The following is a 15312-nucleotide window of genomic DNA, read 5'->3' as shown; positions in this document are numbered from 1 at the left end:
TGAACAAAGTAAAGTCCTTTGTCAATTTACATGGTAGTTTGAATTCTTAAAAACAGCATTTACTATAACTATTTCAAAAATATTTTAGAATTACATGCAGAATGAACACTCTAAAGTCAGATAAACAGATTTTTTGCCTATATGAATACCTAGGGGAGATATTTAAAAATTACGTGTAATACAAGCAAACACACCCATTGCAGGTCATCAAGCAACCTTTGTCCTCATCCTTTTAATGCCAATCATTGTGATAACTAAAAAGGTCCCCCAGAGATTTCCAAACTTTCCCTACCAGGTTCCATTACTATTGATAATCCCTTCTCTAGGGAAATCAGACAGAAGTGCAAAGAGGGGGCGCCTGGGTGGCTCAGTCGTTAAGCGTCTGCCTTCGGCTCGGGTCATGATACCAGGGTCCTGGGATCGAGCCCATCATTGGGCTCCCTGCTCGGCAGGAAGACTGCTTCTCCCTCTCCCACTCCCACTGCTTGTGTTCCCTCTCTCACTGTGTCTATCTCCGTCAAATAAATAAATAAAATCTTTAAAAAAAAAAAAGAAGAAGTGCACGGAGGTCCATGCAGCATTCACTGTCTATTTGTAATGTAATGTATATGCCATGGTACATTCATACAATGGAATGCTATACAGTTAAAATAAATTACAGGGGCACTTGACTGGCTCAGTCAGTTAAGCTTCTTGAGTTCAAGCTCCATGTTGGGCTCCACACTGGGTGTGGAACTCACTTAAAAATTAAAAAATAGGGGCGCCTGGGTGGCTCAGTTGGTTAAGCGTCTGCCTTCGGCTCAGGTCATGATCCCGGGGTCCTGGGATCGAGCCCCGCTCATCGGGCTCCCTGCTCAGCAGGAAGCCTGCTTCTCCCTCTCCCACTCCCCCTGCTTGTGTTCCCTCTCTCGCTGTCTCTCTCGCTGTCAAATAAATAAATAAAATCTTAAAAAATAAATACATACATACATACATATAAATCTCCAATGAGAACAATTTCAACTATGGGTGTAGATACTCTACCCTCAAGGTGGGTGAGAGATTGAATATAGAAACAGGCAATGACCAGACCACATATGAAAATGTAACTCTGATCCAGAAGCTGCAACACCAGTCCTGAAAGCCAAACCACAACTTCTGTAGTCATCAGCCAAACAGTCAGGACTTGGCCAGTAAGTGATAGTTTCTCTAATTTTTGTCCCCACTTCTAATCTAGGATCAACCTTGAAAAGCCAAATATGCTCTCCTAAACCAACAGTGTAGGATGTTCTGCTTCTAGTTAGCCCCAGCCTCTCTGTGCCAACAGGCTCCAGTCAGGGCCTACTGGCAGCCTTCCCTTTTTCTACAGCAAAGCTTTCCTACTTCTCTGCTTGCCTTTGAGTCCCTGCCAAAAGCAAGTGATGGTGGCTATAGCAAGCTCTGAATAAATAGCCTTTACTTGTTCTCATTTGGGTGGTCCTTGTTCATTTCCACAAGGGGAAGCAAAACTCTTCAATCTTTTGTGGGCTATGCAAAGTGACTTCCATTCTAAGACTACAGTATTGGGGGGGCACTTTACAGTATGGAAGTTGACAAACACTACCTCAGCCAGGTGATCAAGGTCAACATCAACAGTGATAAGTAAACTGATAGTATGAACACTTGATATGTGATAAACATGGCACTTTACCTCTGTGGTCTTCCTCCCCAAAACCCATAATTATAGAAAGATCATGAGAAAAATACTAAACAAATTCCAACTAACAGACAGTCTACAAAATACCTAACCAGTACTCCTCAAAACTGTCAAGGTCATCAAAAACAAGAATAGTATGAAAAACTGTCACAGCCAAGAGGAGTCTGAAGAGACATGACTGCTAAGTAGTATGGTATCCTGGATGGAATCCTGGACCATAAAAGGACATTCAGTAAAAACTAAGGAAATCTGAATAAACTATGGACTTCAATTACCAATATTATTCATTAATTGTTACAAATGTACCATACCAATGTAAGATATTAATACTAGGAAAAACTGGGTGTGAGGCATATGGGAACTCTATACTAACATTGAAATTTTTTTTTTAAAGATTTTATTTATTTGAGAGAGAGAGACAGCAAGAGAGGGAACACAGCAGGGGCAGTGGGAGAGGGAGAAGCAGGCTTCCTGCTGAGCAGGGAGCCCGATGTGGGACTTGATCCCAGGACTCTGCGATCATGACCTGAGCCAAAGGCAGACGCTTAACGACTGACCCACCCAGGCGCCCCTAACATCATAATTTTTATTATAAATCTAAAAGTGTTCTATAAAATAAAAACCAATATGAATACTTATGGCAAAATATTGACATAAATAATGTTTAAATATGGGCTGTGGGTCACCCTATTATTTCCTACCCTTTTCTATATGGGTAAAATACATCATAATTAGAACTTTTTCCATTTTAATTCCTCACAATGAACTCCAATTTAACCCCAGCGGATCCTCACTCTTCCTTTTCATCCCCTCTTCAGCCATACTTGCAGTGTTCTGAAGGCACCAAGTGGTAAGACTTGTTAATGGAGTTCCATTGGCCTAGGGGTTCCTAGAGCAAGGTCCAACTCAGTAATGCCACCATGAATTTCAAGCTTTCTCATCCCTTTCTGTTTGGTGTTTATTCACTCCTTTGTGCTCTACACATTTTACTTTGGATTAGAGTTGATTGTATGCCTGATTCTCTTTCCCTCTCTGCACCAAGGACCTTGAAGAAAGGGACCATGTCTTGGTCATATTTCCATTCCTCCATACCCACCCCAAAATCTTCTGGTTGACTAGTCAATGACAAAAAGAGATTCCTATAAAGATAAGTATTAATAGAATTCACATATCAATAGCATATTTTTAATGAAATAGAATGTTTTATTGAGATAATAAATGACTGTAACAAAGGAGTGTAATCCATGAATAAAATACTGTCTTAATGTCTAAATATTTTTATATCTTCTTTAGTTTTCGCAGGTATTCTAAACAGAAGAGTATGTATTAAAAAGGCCTTTATATTCTACTTCTAAGTCATGTTTATTCCTACAGAGTAATAAGCTAGACATGAAACAATGGGTGGCCATAATGTTCAAGACACATTAAGGAAAAGCCCTTACCTATGCCCACTGTTACACAACTCTATTTCCCTGGCTAGTCCCAGCCTGCTAATCACTACACTTACTAATATCATTTAAGTTTTCCCTTTGGACTGAGCAATAATAAGTCTCTGTTCTCTCTTCACAGCTGGAAGCTTTGATGCAAGCTTTTGAATTTAGACTCCCTCCCGTTTGAATAGTAACATGTTGTCTTTTTTAAGTAACTTACTTAAAACTTTCTTAGTCACATACATTCTCATGGTTAAAACTAAAAATGTTCATTTTTAAGAATTACAGTTCCTTTAACTGTCCTTTAAAATCTACCAGAAATTGTTACATTACTTTCTGTAGGTAAGCAAAAACAAAACAAAACTGTTTGTAAAAACCAAACATTTTTAGGAATACTTTTATTAACAAAACTAATGTCTGCATATCTTTGTTCAAACTTAATTGTCATTACTTCTGTACTTTCCCTCTAAAAATATGATTGTTCAAATAATGTACAGAAAAAAAGTTTATTCTTAGGATAATGACTTTCTCTAACAGATTAGATTTGCTATAAGATTTTTTATAATACATTTTCAAACTTTTACTGACTAACGATAATGCATACATAACTTCCAGTTTAGAAAAAAATAATTGAGAAGCAACTTTCTAATATTTAAAAATTATAATTTAACCTCTCACACTTCATCTCTCAAATGTAAGGGTGCAATTTAGAACATTCTCTTTGCTAAAAGAGCCAAATAAACTAAGAAAAACTTGTCTTTCTAAACCATAACGTCAAGTACTCTAAGCCTGAACTGAGAAAAGTATAATTTGTTTTGTTTTCATTTTAAATAAAAGATATCAGTGATAGAAGATAGGAATTCCCCTCCTTCTCCAGCAAAGATGGAGGGAAAAGTACAAAACCAGATCACACCAGTTCTTAATATGTGACACTATAGGAATATAAATGTATATCCTGGAAAGGACACTAATTGAGTCAAGTGAGTGTAATAAACACCCAAGAGCATTATTTTATTAGTTCTATTAGTAATACTTGATAAACAGTACCTATCAAATAAATGAAAAAGATCAATTTGATAAAAAAGTAAATTTCATTCTCTCATTCCCAAGAAAAAGAGACTAGAAATTGGGAAAGCTTAACAGAGGGAAGAACCAAAAGCATTCTATTACCTATAGCTAATCAAATAACACTTTATAATAGTATTGAAATTGACTTCATAACAAAACAAAAAATCCTCTAACTGTAGGTCACACATAAATCCAGATCCAAACTGCCTGAAGAGCCACTTTTTTTTTTTAAAGATTTTATTTATTTATTTGACAGAGAGAGACACAGCGAGAGAGGGAACACAAGCAGGGGGAGTGGGAGAGGGAGAAGCAGGCTTCACGCTGAGCAGAGAACCCGATGTGGGGCTCGATCCCAGGACCCTGGGATCATGACCTGAGCCGAAAGCAGCTGCTTAATGACTGAGCCACCCAGGTGCCCCGAGCCACTTCTTTTTTTAAGATTTTTACGCCTCAGAGTGTTTCAACTATTTGTGTCATTTTAAATTGTTAAGCTTTTTTGTATAAAACAACAATAACAAAAAAAAACAGTCCTTGCTCAGTGACCTAAGAGATTCCTTCAAAGTCCTCTACAGGCTAGCTCAAATTTTCAAAAACACCGACCTTAACCCAGATCCTTTATTAGATTTGTAAGTTAATTTAAGAAACGGGCACCTGGATGGCTCAGTTGGTTAAGCATCTGCCTTCAGCTCAGGTCAGGATCACAGGGTCCTGGGATCGAGTCCCACATCAGGCTCCCTGCTCAGTGGAGAGCCTGCTTCTCCCTCTGCCTGCTGTTCTGCCTGCTTGTGTGCTCTCTCTCCCTCTGTCTCTGACAAATAAATAAAATCTTTAAAAAAAAATTAAGAAACAAAGTTAGGGTTCTCCACAAGGTATGCTCATAGCTAGCACACTTTCAGTTTCCTAAAATTCAAAGAGGAAAAAAATGCTTTCTCAGATAAATGTTGCCTTATTTTGCTGAGAGATTTAGTAACTGGACTTAAACAGTGACTCCTCTGGCCACAGCCACAGCTAATATGAAATACTGCTGGAGCTAACTGAGCCTGTCAGTTTCTTATTTTAGCACAGTAGGTAGTGCAAGAATGCCTGCTCTATTTGAATGACTAGTAACAGTAACACATGAGCCACTGTAACATTAAAAATGAATTTCATTACATATTCTCTCTCTTCTGGCAAAGTAAAAACCCTTTATAGATATCTTTACAATGACATCTCAAATACAATAAGCATGCTAGATTTTGTTTCATATTTACAACAAACACATTCACTACTGTGTGGTTAAAAACAATCCAATAAAGGGTGCCTGGGTGGCTCATTCAGTTGAGTGTCTGAATCTTTGATCTCAGCTCCGGGCTTGATCTCAGGGTTGTGAGTTCAACCTGTGTTGAAGAAGCCCCTACTTTAAAAAAAAAAAAAAAAAAAAAAAATCCAATAAGCCATTACCCTGCTTAGTGCAACTCTTATTAGATATTCTTTAGGAAGACTCTCCAGAATAACTGAGATCCCATTATACATTTTAATCTGTCATTTCACTGTGAAAGCCTATAGAATACAAACTTCTAGAGAAACAACCTACTGTAATGCCTTGGATTTAAACAGCAGTTTACAGGCTACAAAGCACCTTCTCATTCAATTTACCATCTCATACGAAGTTGCATTCCAGTCAAGGAACCAATTCTATAACCAGGCTGGTAAGTCAAAGGCAACTGATCTCAACCACAGCAATGAATGTTCAGAGTTGTGCCTACTATGGTCTATTTAGCAAGTATAAACACTCGTTAAGTTGTGCTATTTGTCCAGTTCCACACTTTCTGTCAATGCCATTTCAGCCCCCATATTTAGACAATCACTGAGTGTCCTGACCCATCAGACTAGTCACACTTACACCACACTATCTCTTCTTCCCCTCAGTGTTTTCCAGCTCTGACTTTTTCCATTAGTTCTAACTTGGGCAAACACCTCCTCTGAATCACAAGAACACTCTTTTTCCTCTCTTGTCTTTGAGCTTTTGCCCCAGTTACCTCAGAAGAATCCTTCTATCTCTCTGAGTTTCAGTTATGAGCCAAATAATAAGCCCAGCCTTGAATGGTAAGTATTAGCAAGAGCCCTCTGAACCAAGGGAAAGAAAAACATTAGGTGGTGAAGTGAGATAAGAAAAGCATCAGTAGTGCCATTAATCTTGGAAAGCCTTAAAACTACTCACACATTTACCTTTTCACTCAGTGATGACCAAATGATGGAAATACAAAGATGAAAAGGTCATAACCCTTGCTCTCAAGCTCTTCTGAGTATACTAAGGAAGCAATCCCATCCAAAGGTCTCTACCAAGTTCTCATCCTCATTCATAAATTAGGCTGTTTTCCCATCAAAATACATTTTTTAAATGTGTTCACCTGTATTGTTTCCTTTAATCGGACTAGTATCACAACTGTCATCATTTTGTCTTGACAATTTTCATTCCACATGTACAAAGAGAGTATGAGCCACATAGCTGTTAATGTGGGACATATACAGGCTTCCATGGACAAGCCCAGGGAGCCTACCGACCAATGATAAAGCACACAGCACAGGGCCAGGCTCACATAAGAACCCATTACAGGTTGATTCCTCATCCTTTCCTAGTTCAGATCAGCAGATTTACATTCAATCCTGTTTTTAAGATGTGACTTTACCAGGCATGGCCCTTGCTCATAGGGAGCGAAATATACCTGGAAGCATTAGAGAACAAGACACTATCTTACAGGATGGTAATTTTTCAGCACAGAAAGCAAGTGCAGAAACTGAGAGGAATATAGCTGACATGAGATTGTAGCTCCAAATCATTAACTGACAGGAACAATACAACTTCAATCTCCAGGCGCCTGCCTCTCCTCGCCAAATGAATGAATAAACAAACCAGCGGATGAATGAACTAACTAATGAATGAACACAGTTCGGAGTCAGTGAAATGGACGAGACAACTAGGGATACAATATATGGTTGCTAATATCATTTATGTGCAATGCTCAGGGCTCAGTGCTAGACGTTATTTCATTTAGAGTTCAAAATAAGTCTAAGAAATGGAGATTATTGTCCTCATCTTATAAATGAGAAAAGAGTCGTCCAAAGTAATCTGTCCAACACTACCCAGCAGATGGCAAACTGGGGTTTGAACTCAAATCTCCTAAAGTCAATGCTCCTTGCACCTCATCATGGCTGGTGTTTCTTCCTTTCAGCAGACATGCAGTACTTTATGGAGAAGGAAACATTACAATAAAATTGGCAATAAAGCAAATTTCTTAAATGCTAAAACTATTTTCACTCTGGCTTCTCATATAAACTTAGAAATGCTTCTATCGTTAGTGGAGGGAATATGCAAATATATGAACTGAAAACTGTGCTTAAGTATTTCTAATCACTCAAATTATACTTCTGTGTGTTAAGTTTCATAATGCCTGACAAGAGTGCTGTGAAAATTTGTCAACCACATCTTTCTTCTACTATCATGTCCTTCCCTATATATGAGAACTTTTTCCATGTTAGTAGACTCTCAAGCTCCTTCCTTACAGGTAATATGAGATACCTAACTCTGCAAATCCTACGTTTGAAGTTTCAGGTTATATTACACAAAAATGTGATCAATTTTTTACTCTTAACATCCTTTATATTAAATTTACTTTACAATATGAACCAGAAGGCCAGCCTTCCTTATATTCTACCCCTAAAGAAAGGATCAAAACATATAAATATTTTGAAACAGCAGTATACATTTCAGGGTAGTCTTTATATCTTAATGTCAGTGAACACAATTCTCAATCTCATAAGAAATGACTACATGATAAATTCCAAAATCATTTCCTAAAGAAGAGTGTTACTGCCAAGTCACCACAACCAACTGACAGAGTTTTTCATTCATTCAACAAAGACATACTACGCACTAGGCCCAAACAGTCACTGTTCAAGATCCTGGAGATACACAATAAGACAAAACAAGACCTCTACTCCCATGGAGCTTACAGTACATGGGGTACAACTATGAGTATGCATAAATAAATAAACAAACAAGAACCATATCAAACAGTGCTAAATGCTATGCAGAGAATTCAAATCTGGTGATATTACAGTAACTGGATAGTCATTTTAGATTGGGTCATCAGGGAAAACCTCTCAAAAGAAGTGAATTTAAGCAGAGAGGTGACTAGTAAGACTACTGTGCAAAAATCAAGTAGGAAAGCATTCTGGGTGGAGGGCACAGCTGGTAAAGCCATAAGGCAGGAACAAGCAAGATATATATATAATTTTTTTTTTTTTTTTTTTTTTTAGCCAAGCAGGGAGCCCGATGCGGAGCCCAATCCCGGGACCCTGGGATCATGACCTGAGCCGAAGGCAGACACTTAACGACTGAGCCACCCAGGCGCCCCAAACAAGGTATATTTAAGAATAAGAAAGAACAGGGGCGCTTCAGTGGCTCAGTTGGTTGAGCATCCAACTCTTGATTTCGACCCAGGTCATGATCTCAGGGTCCTGAGATGAGCCCCCAGGGGCTCCAGGCTTAGCAGGGAATCTGGTCCAGATTCACTCACTCCCTTTCCCTCTGCCCCTCCCATCCCCTGCCCACCCCAACCCCATGCAAATCTGTGCACTCTCTTTCTCTCTCTCTCAAATAAATAAATCTTTAAGAATAAGAAAGAAAGGGCGCCTGGATGGCTCAGTTGGTTAAGCGACTGCCTTCGGCTCAGGTCATGATCCTGGAGTTCCGGGATCGAGTCCCGCATCGGGCTCCCTGCTCAGCGGGGAGTCTGCTTCTCCCTCTGACCCTCTTCCCTCTCGTGCTCTCTCTCATTCTCTCTCTCTCAAAATAAATAATAAATAAATCTTAAAAAAAAAAGAATAAGAAAGAAAGAATCATAACATGCCTTGGAAGGTAAATAGCCTCAAGAAAGAATGGTAGAAGAGAAGGAATGGGTCAGACCATCAAACTCTGAATGCCAGGGGACTATATCTGGATTTTACTTTCAGTGAGATGGAAAGCCACTGAAGGAAGTCACATAGCATCTGAAGTTGTATTCAGTAGGAATTAGAGTCCAAACTGGAAAAATGTATTCACTAAGTATACATATTCACATATATTAAGTCCACCTGTTTGCTTGTTTCTACACTCTGCACTCAGTGAAATTTATCCTAAGACACTGAAACAGAATCCTAGAGCTAGAATCTTCAAGAATATAAAACTATCACTGTACATGTACAGAAACTGAGGACCTAGGAAAAAAGTATCATTTACATTGCTTCATTCATGGCTGAGAGAAAAGTCTCCAAAAATAAGTAAGGGCAACTAAAAAGTCTGGGATATAACCTAAACTCAAAGCTGACATCAATTAGAAAATTGTCCTTTTATGTGCTCATAAACTGGAACACCATGAATTACATGCATATGACCCATTACAGAATTTAAGTTTTTGTGTCAGCTTCCAACCTCGATCTAAAGCTGAAAATTTAAGGCACATACCCACTAATGTGTTTGATCAATTTCATTGTTCCAATCCTAACTCACTGGGTACACCCCAACTTGGAGATTCATTCATCCAGCAAATGGTAAGGAACTACTATTATGTGCAAGAAATTAAACTGGAAAACAAAGAACTAGAGTCGCAACAATAATGCATGCAAGGTAAAATCTGCCAACATGCCTCTCGGATAATGCACTCTGAAAAGTGGAGGAAACAGCACTTTCAGCTGAAAGGATCAGCAGGCAGCAGGCAAGCTGGTCCTTGAAGGATGGGTAGGATTTAAAGATGGGAAGAACATTTTTATTTATTTATTTATTATTTATTTATTTATTTATTATTTATTTATTTATTTATTTATTATTTAACCAGAAGGTTTTGTTGTGTTTTTTTTAAGATTTTTATTTATTTATTTGACAGAGAGAGAGACAGTGAGAGAAAGGAACACAAGCAGAAGTGTGAGAGGGAGAAGCAGGCTTCCCGCCGAGCAGGGAGCCCGATGCGGGGCTCGATCCCAGGACCCTGGGACCATGACCTGAGCCAAAGACAGATGCTTAACGACTGAGCCACTCAGGCGCCCCAAGATGGGAAGAACATTTTAGACAACAGGCACAGCAGGAGCAAAAGACCTATGTAAATTGCAACCAGGCCCTTGAGACAAGAAATACAGAGTGTTAATTAAATTTAGAGCAACTATTTCCAATATGAAAATACTCAGAACTGACCTACACCTAAATGATAACTTACATATCATCTCAGTTCAGTAATACGAGTTTTGCATCTGCATTTTTAACACAAAAAAGTTTTATAATATAAACAAACCTAAGCCTAGGTCAGACTATAACATTTGTTTTCTAAAAGGAATTAAATAGGATTTCAAAGATCTCTGAAAACTTGCTTTTCAGGAAACAGAAAAAGAAATGGAAAATCACTTAAGCTGCTCGGTGCAATAGTTGCAAAGGTGCACATTTTAAGAGAAGGTGTTAACATGCAGTGTTTTAAATTCAGCATCCAAAATCTCAGAACACAGAGCAGATGAGAAAGTGCTATCAACACTACAGTATAAAGTAAGTTGTAAAAATTTTTAAAGACTAATCTGTTCTACTGTTTTTCTTGAATAATATCCTGCATGACTGCTTCTACCCACAATTAATGTTCCGCCCTTTTGGAAAAGCATTATTTTGGGATACTAACTCACTTGAAAACTAATAAACAATAACATAATTTGGGGTTTTTAAAAAATCATGTTCAGGGGCGCCTCAGGGGCTCAGTCGGTTAAGCATATGCCTTGGGCTCAGGTCATGATCTCAGGGTCCTGGTATCAAGCCCCACATCAGGCTTCCTGTTCAACAGGGAGTCTGCTTCTCCCTCTCCCTCTGTACTCTCTCTCTCTAGCTCTCTTTCAAGTAAATAAATAAAATCCTTTTAAAAAATAAATCAAGGGGCGCCTGGGTGGCTCAGTTGGTTAAGCGACTGCCTTCGGCTCAGGTCATGATCCTGGAGTCCCGGGATCGAGTCCCACATCGGGGTCCCCGCTCGGCAGGGAGTCTGCTTCTCCCTCTGACCCTCTTCCCTCTCATGCTCTCTATCTCTCATTCTCTCTCTCTCAAATAAATAAATAAAATCTTAAAAAATAAAAAAATAAAATCAATAAATGAAAATCATGTTAAAAGTTCACTCTATTTTCAGTAAATAATAAAACTATTTTAACATTCTCCCAACCAACTCAAGGGCAGAGATCAAAAAATCAATTATCAAAGCTAACCAGTGTGCGCTATTTCTAATATGTTTATTTTTTCCCTGGGCTTTCTTAAAATTCATTTTTCATTGCAAGAACTGGTTGCTTATGTGACATTTTCCCTATGTGGTCTAATAGAATACTCTGAACTTTATCCTTAAATGGTACAGGCTCAATGCAGTGAAGGTCAAATAAACCCAGATGGTAGCAGTGGGAAAGTACAACAACCATAAAAAGACCCTTAAAGGTATTTTTACTTGGAAAACTATACATGACACATGAGCAGCAAAGGTATCCTTATTCATTAAAGTCCTTTTCTTTTATTGTTTTAAATTCCCCATGATTCATAGTTCTCTGAATCTGACCAGCACTTCCAATTTTTGTGACTTTGTCTGCATCCCCCACTCAGAACCATGGAATTCTCTTCACCCTCAACGTTCAGTTCAAGAGAAGCTCCAACTGCCTTGCCCTGCTCCACTTTGCATTATGAGAAGTTGTTCTCATGTGATAAACCCTAATTTAGCCTGAGTTTTACAAACTTGTATATCTTTCCCATCATAACACCTGCCACAACATCCTATGCATAGGAGACATTCAAGAAATTTTTTTTAAAAAAGCAAATCGAATGAAACACATTTACCAAAAAATAGATCAAATGAGGTTAGAAATATGAACGTTGTCACAGGTAATCAATCTACTGAGAAGAACATGTCAAGCAGATACCCAAAACAACTCTGGAACATTTTTAGCAGATTCCACAATCTTACAAAGTTCTGAGTTGGGCCTGTGTTCCGGGAAGCCCTGGGCTCCTGGCTGCCTCACCAATCAGCCTCTCCGTGCCAGTGTCCTCACCTTCGCTGAGGAAGGAGACCTGTGCTACCCGCAGCTCCTTAAAAGCAGCTCTAGACTCTGTGACCTTTCCAGGGACACTCGCCTTCACTGCCACAGGAAGAGCAAGCGCCACAGGGCTTAGGAACAGCAAGTATTAGTCCCATTAGAATCCACTTAGATGACCCTGGAAGGACAAGTTTCACCATGGGAGGGTCCAATGTCCCCATTTCCCCCATCTTCTCACAAAAAATAGCAAAGAGGTAGTTGTCTCTATACGCTTCTCCTTTTACCTTCCTTTATGACTAAAATATGCATAAAACCACACTGAAAACAGAAGCCCAGAATCACTAGGGCAAATAGCCTCAGGCTCCCTCCATTCTACACCTGATGAGATCCAGCCCTAATGGGCTGTACATCTTGGTATTTTCTACCTCTTATAAGCCCCAATGAGCAACAATCCTATACAAATTAACAAAGGGATTTGTGAGGTGTGCCAGATTTAAAGCTGCTCCGAGAAGATCTAACTACAGTATCCTCTTCCTTAAAAACTACATAGTTTCCCAGTAGGTCTTTTGCTTCTTGCCTGTTCTGCACAGAGCATTGGTAAGTTGCACTTACGGGCACACGCACACATATACACACACAGATGATTATTTAACCTACTTTTTAAAAATGTGGTGTACAAATATGTATTCCAAAATACAAATTTTAAATGTGTATTAAATGAGAAACATTCACACTTTTAAAAATCCTACAATAAATTTTTAGGGAGAAAAAAATCAAACCCGTTTATCAATAAATATAGGATTCCCTTACCACATCTATTCAAATAACTTCTTAAAATCACAGGGCTTTGGGACTAGAGGTATCTTGGAGATACATTTGCCTAAACCTAGAAGATAGTACTGTGACAATCAGCCACTCTGAAAGAAAAACAGCCAGAAAGCCACAGTCTTTGAGATGAATAAATCCAAGGGCTGAGCAACACCTATTAAAATGGCAAGATGATTCTAGGGTGCAGAATCCTATCTGTCTCCCAGGGACACTAAGAAACAAATGTAAATATGAACAGGAGTTCAAGTTAAGAGTAATGAAGATGCCTGAGGTTTAGAATTTAAAGGCACAAGAATCTAACAAAATGAGTAAATCATCTCAAGCGTTCTAAAAATTAGTTTAGTGCAGTTAACACCACACAGGAAAATGCATTGCCAGACCTGGACCCCCAGACTATATAAATCACACACTAGGTGGAATATAATACATTACATACATATTCGGGACTGTAAGGATTTTCCAAAGTACTGTGAAACTAAAAAATATTTTTAAAAAAAATTTTTTAAACTCTGTAACTTGAGTCCCACAGCTACTTCCAGACTTCAAAGAAGGGCTGTAACCCTTGCTTCAAAATATACTTTGTGTTTCTGAATTGTCTCCGGAGTGTTACTGTTGGTGTGGACTTTCTTTGTGGTTGTTTTTTAATGATTCGGCGGTCGGCTAGCTGCCAGTTTATTAGGATCCTGTGCCAATTACCTTCCGCACTGAGGACCGTATGAGACATGAGGGACTCACTTCTTAGCCTGTGGAGCTTTATGAAGGATTCCGGACAAGGCTAGTCACCGGAGCCCAAGGCGGGCGAGGAGAGGACAGAGAGAAGGGTAGAGAGCCTTTAAAACCATCACGAATTCGATTTCCCGTCTCTCCTTTCGTGCCTTTGACATTCCGTTTGGTAACCCGACACGTCATCCACACCCCAGCGAGGTATCCCTCTGCCCAGGGAAATCAGAGCGACGCCGCTCCCCGCTCAGCCGCGGGGGCTCCAATCCGGGCCCCCGAGGGCGCAGCCCGGACAGTCTCGGCCCCCTGGTCCGGCCTCGGCTCCGGCCGGGGGGCTTCGGCGCCGGGCACCCCTGGGCAGCCCTCCCACCGAGGCGCCCTCAGCCGGCCGAGTGGCGCCGGCTGGGGAGAGACGCCCGGTCCGACTACACTTCGGATGTTCGGCACCCTCGGCCCACAGGGTGTGAGGAAGGACACGGTCTAACTCTGAGGAGAACCTCGGGGTCCGCGCGCCGACACCCGAGGGGGCGTCCGCCGGAACTCCCTCGCTCCCGACGCCCGTCCTCCTCCGTCGCCCGCCGACCGGCCCCCAGCAGGGCGGCCCCATCGGGCCGCGGTGCAGTCGCCGCCTGCCGGGCGCGCCTCGCAGCGTGTGCGCGGCGCGGCTCCACCTCCGCGGTGTCGCGGGGCCGCGGGGCCGCGGGGCGGGGAGGGCCGCCGGCCGCCCCCACATGGGCCCGGCGACCCCGCAGCCTGGCCCCGCCACCTGAGGAGCCCGGTCCCCGGCAGGTGGCCGCGGACGTCGGGTGCGCAGGCCCAGCGCGTCCCCGAGCGCGCGCCCGGCTTCCCGCCCCCGCCAGCCGCGGCCCCGCGCGAGTTGCACTAACTTTCCGGGGCGGGGGAGGGGTGAGCGCCGCGGGCCCGGCGGCCCCGGCCTTACCTGTGCTCAAGTTGTCGTTGATTTTCAAGGGCACCCGCAGAATGTAGACCAGGAAGAGCACGATGAAGAACCACACGGTCCAGAGATAAGTCCAAGACCAAACTATGCAGGACTTGAGCTGCTCCAGAAAGCCCGTGCCCGCTTCAGCCATTTTCCAGCGCTGCTCTCTGCTGCCACGGCTCTCGGTGTCTGCCGGGATGATTCACCGGCCCGGAGGCGCCGCTCGCGCCGCCGCCGCCGCCGCCGCCGCCGTGGCCCGGGCGCCCCCGGAGCCCGCCCGCCGCCCGGGACGCGGGCGCGGCGGGAAATCGCGCGGGCCACCGACGCGCCTACCTTTTCTTTTCCCGGCTTATTGCTAACTCTCTGGAGGCCCCTGCAAGTGGCTTTCGTGGAGGGATCACGTGGCCTCTGCCCCCTCACGTTCTGATGCCATTTCTATTTATCGTGCTAATATTTAGAAAGGGCAGCTGGGACGCTGAGGGGAACTCTTGACATATGGTAACTCACATATGTTGAGGGTTTGCTATATGCCAGGCACTGTTCCAAGATCTGTATGATCTTATTTAACCCCTTCAGCAATCCCCGTTCTGTAG

The 15312-nt window shown here is 41.7% G+C and overlaps 1 protein-coding gene across 7 annotated transcripts in view; it reads right to left on the bottom strand.

The window, feature by feature from the left end:
- Positions 1 to 15081, bottom strand: part of ST7 (suppression of tumorigenicity 7) — a 235521-nt gene extending 220440 nt beyond the window's left edge. For 3 of the 7 annotated variants that reach the window (XM_073899105.1, XM_073899108.1, XM_025873217.2), the window contains exon 1: positions 14720 to 15081. In XM_073899105.1, coding sequence (XP_073755206.1) covers positions 14720 to 14870 — 151 coding nt within the window. In that variant the 5' untranslated portion in view covers positions 14871 to 15081. The remainder of the gene's footprint in view (positions 1 to 14719) is intronic. The other 4 variants (XM_073899104.1, XM_073899107.1, XM_025873214.2 and 1 more) reach the window with 3 other exon arrangements.
- Between the last annotated feature and the right edge of the window lie 231 nt (positions 15082 to 15312).

The sequence above is a fragment of the Callorhinus ursinus genome, unplaced genomic scaffold (assembly GCF_003265705.2).
Source record: "Callorhinus ursinus isolate GAN/ISIS: 27379988/994484 unplaced genomic scaffold, GSC_fseal_2.0 scaffold12, whole genome shotgun sequence".
Taxonomy (NCBI): Eukaryota; Metazoa; Chordata; class Mammalia; order Carnivora; family Otariidae; genus Callorhinus; species Callorhinus ursinus.
The sequence above is the reverse complement of the archived record's forward strand: the minus strand, read 5'-3'. Positions and strand labels throughout refer to the sequence as shown.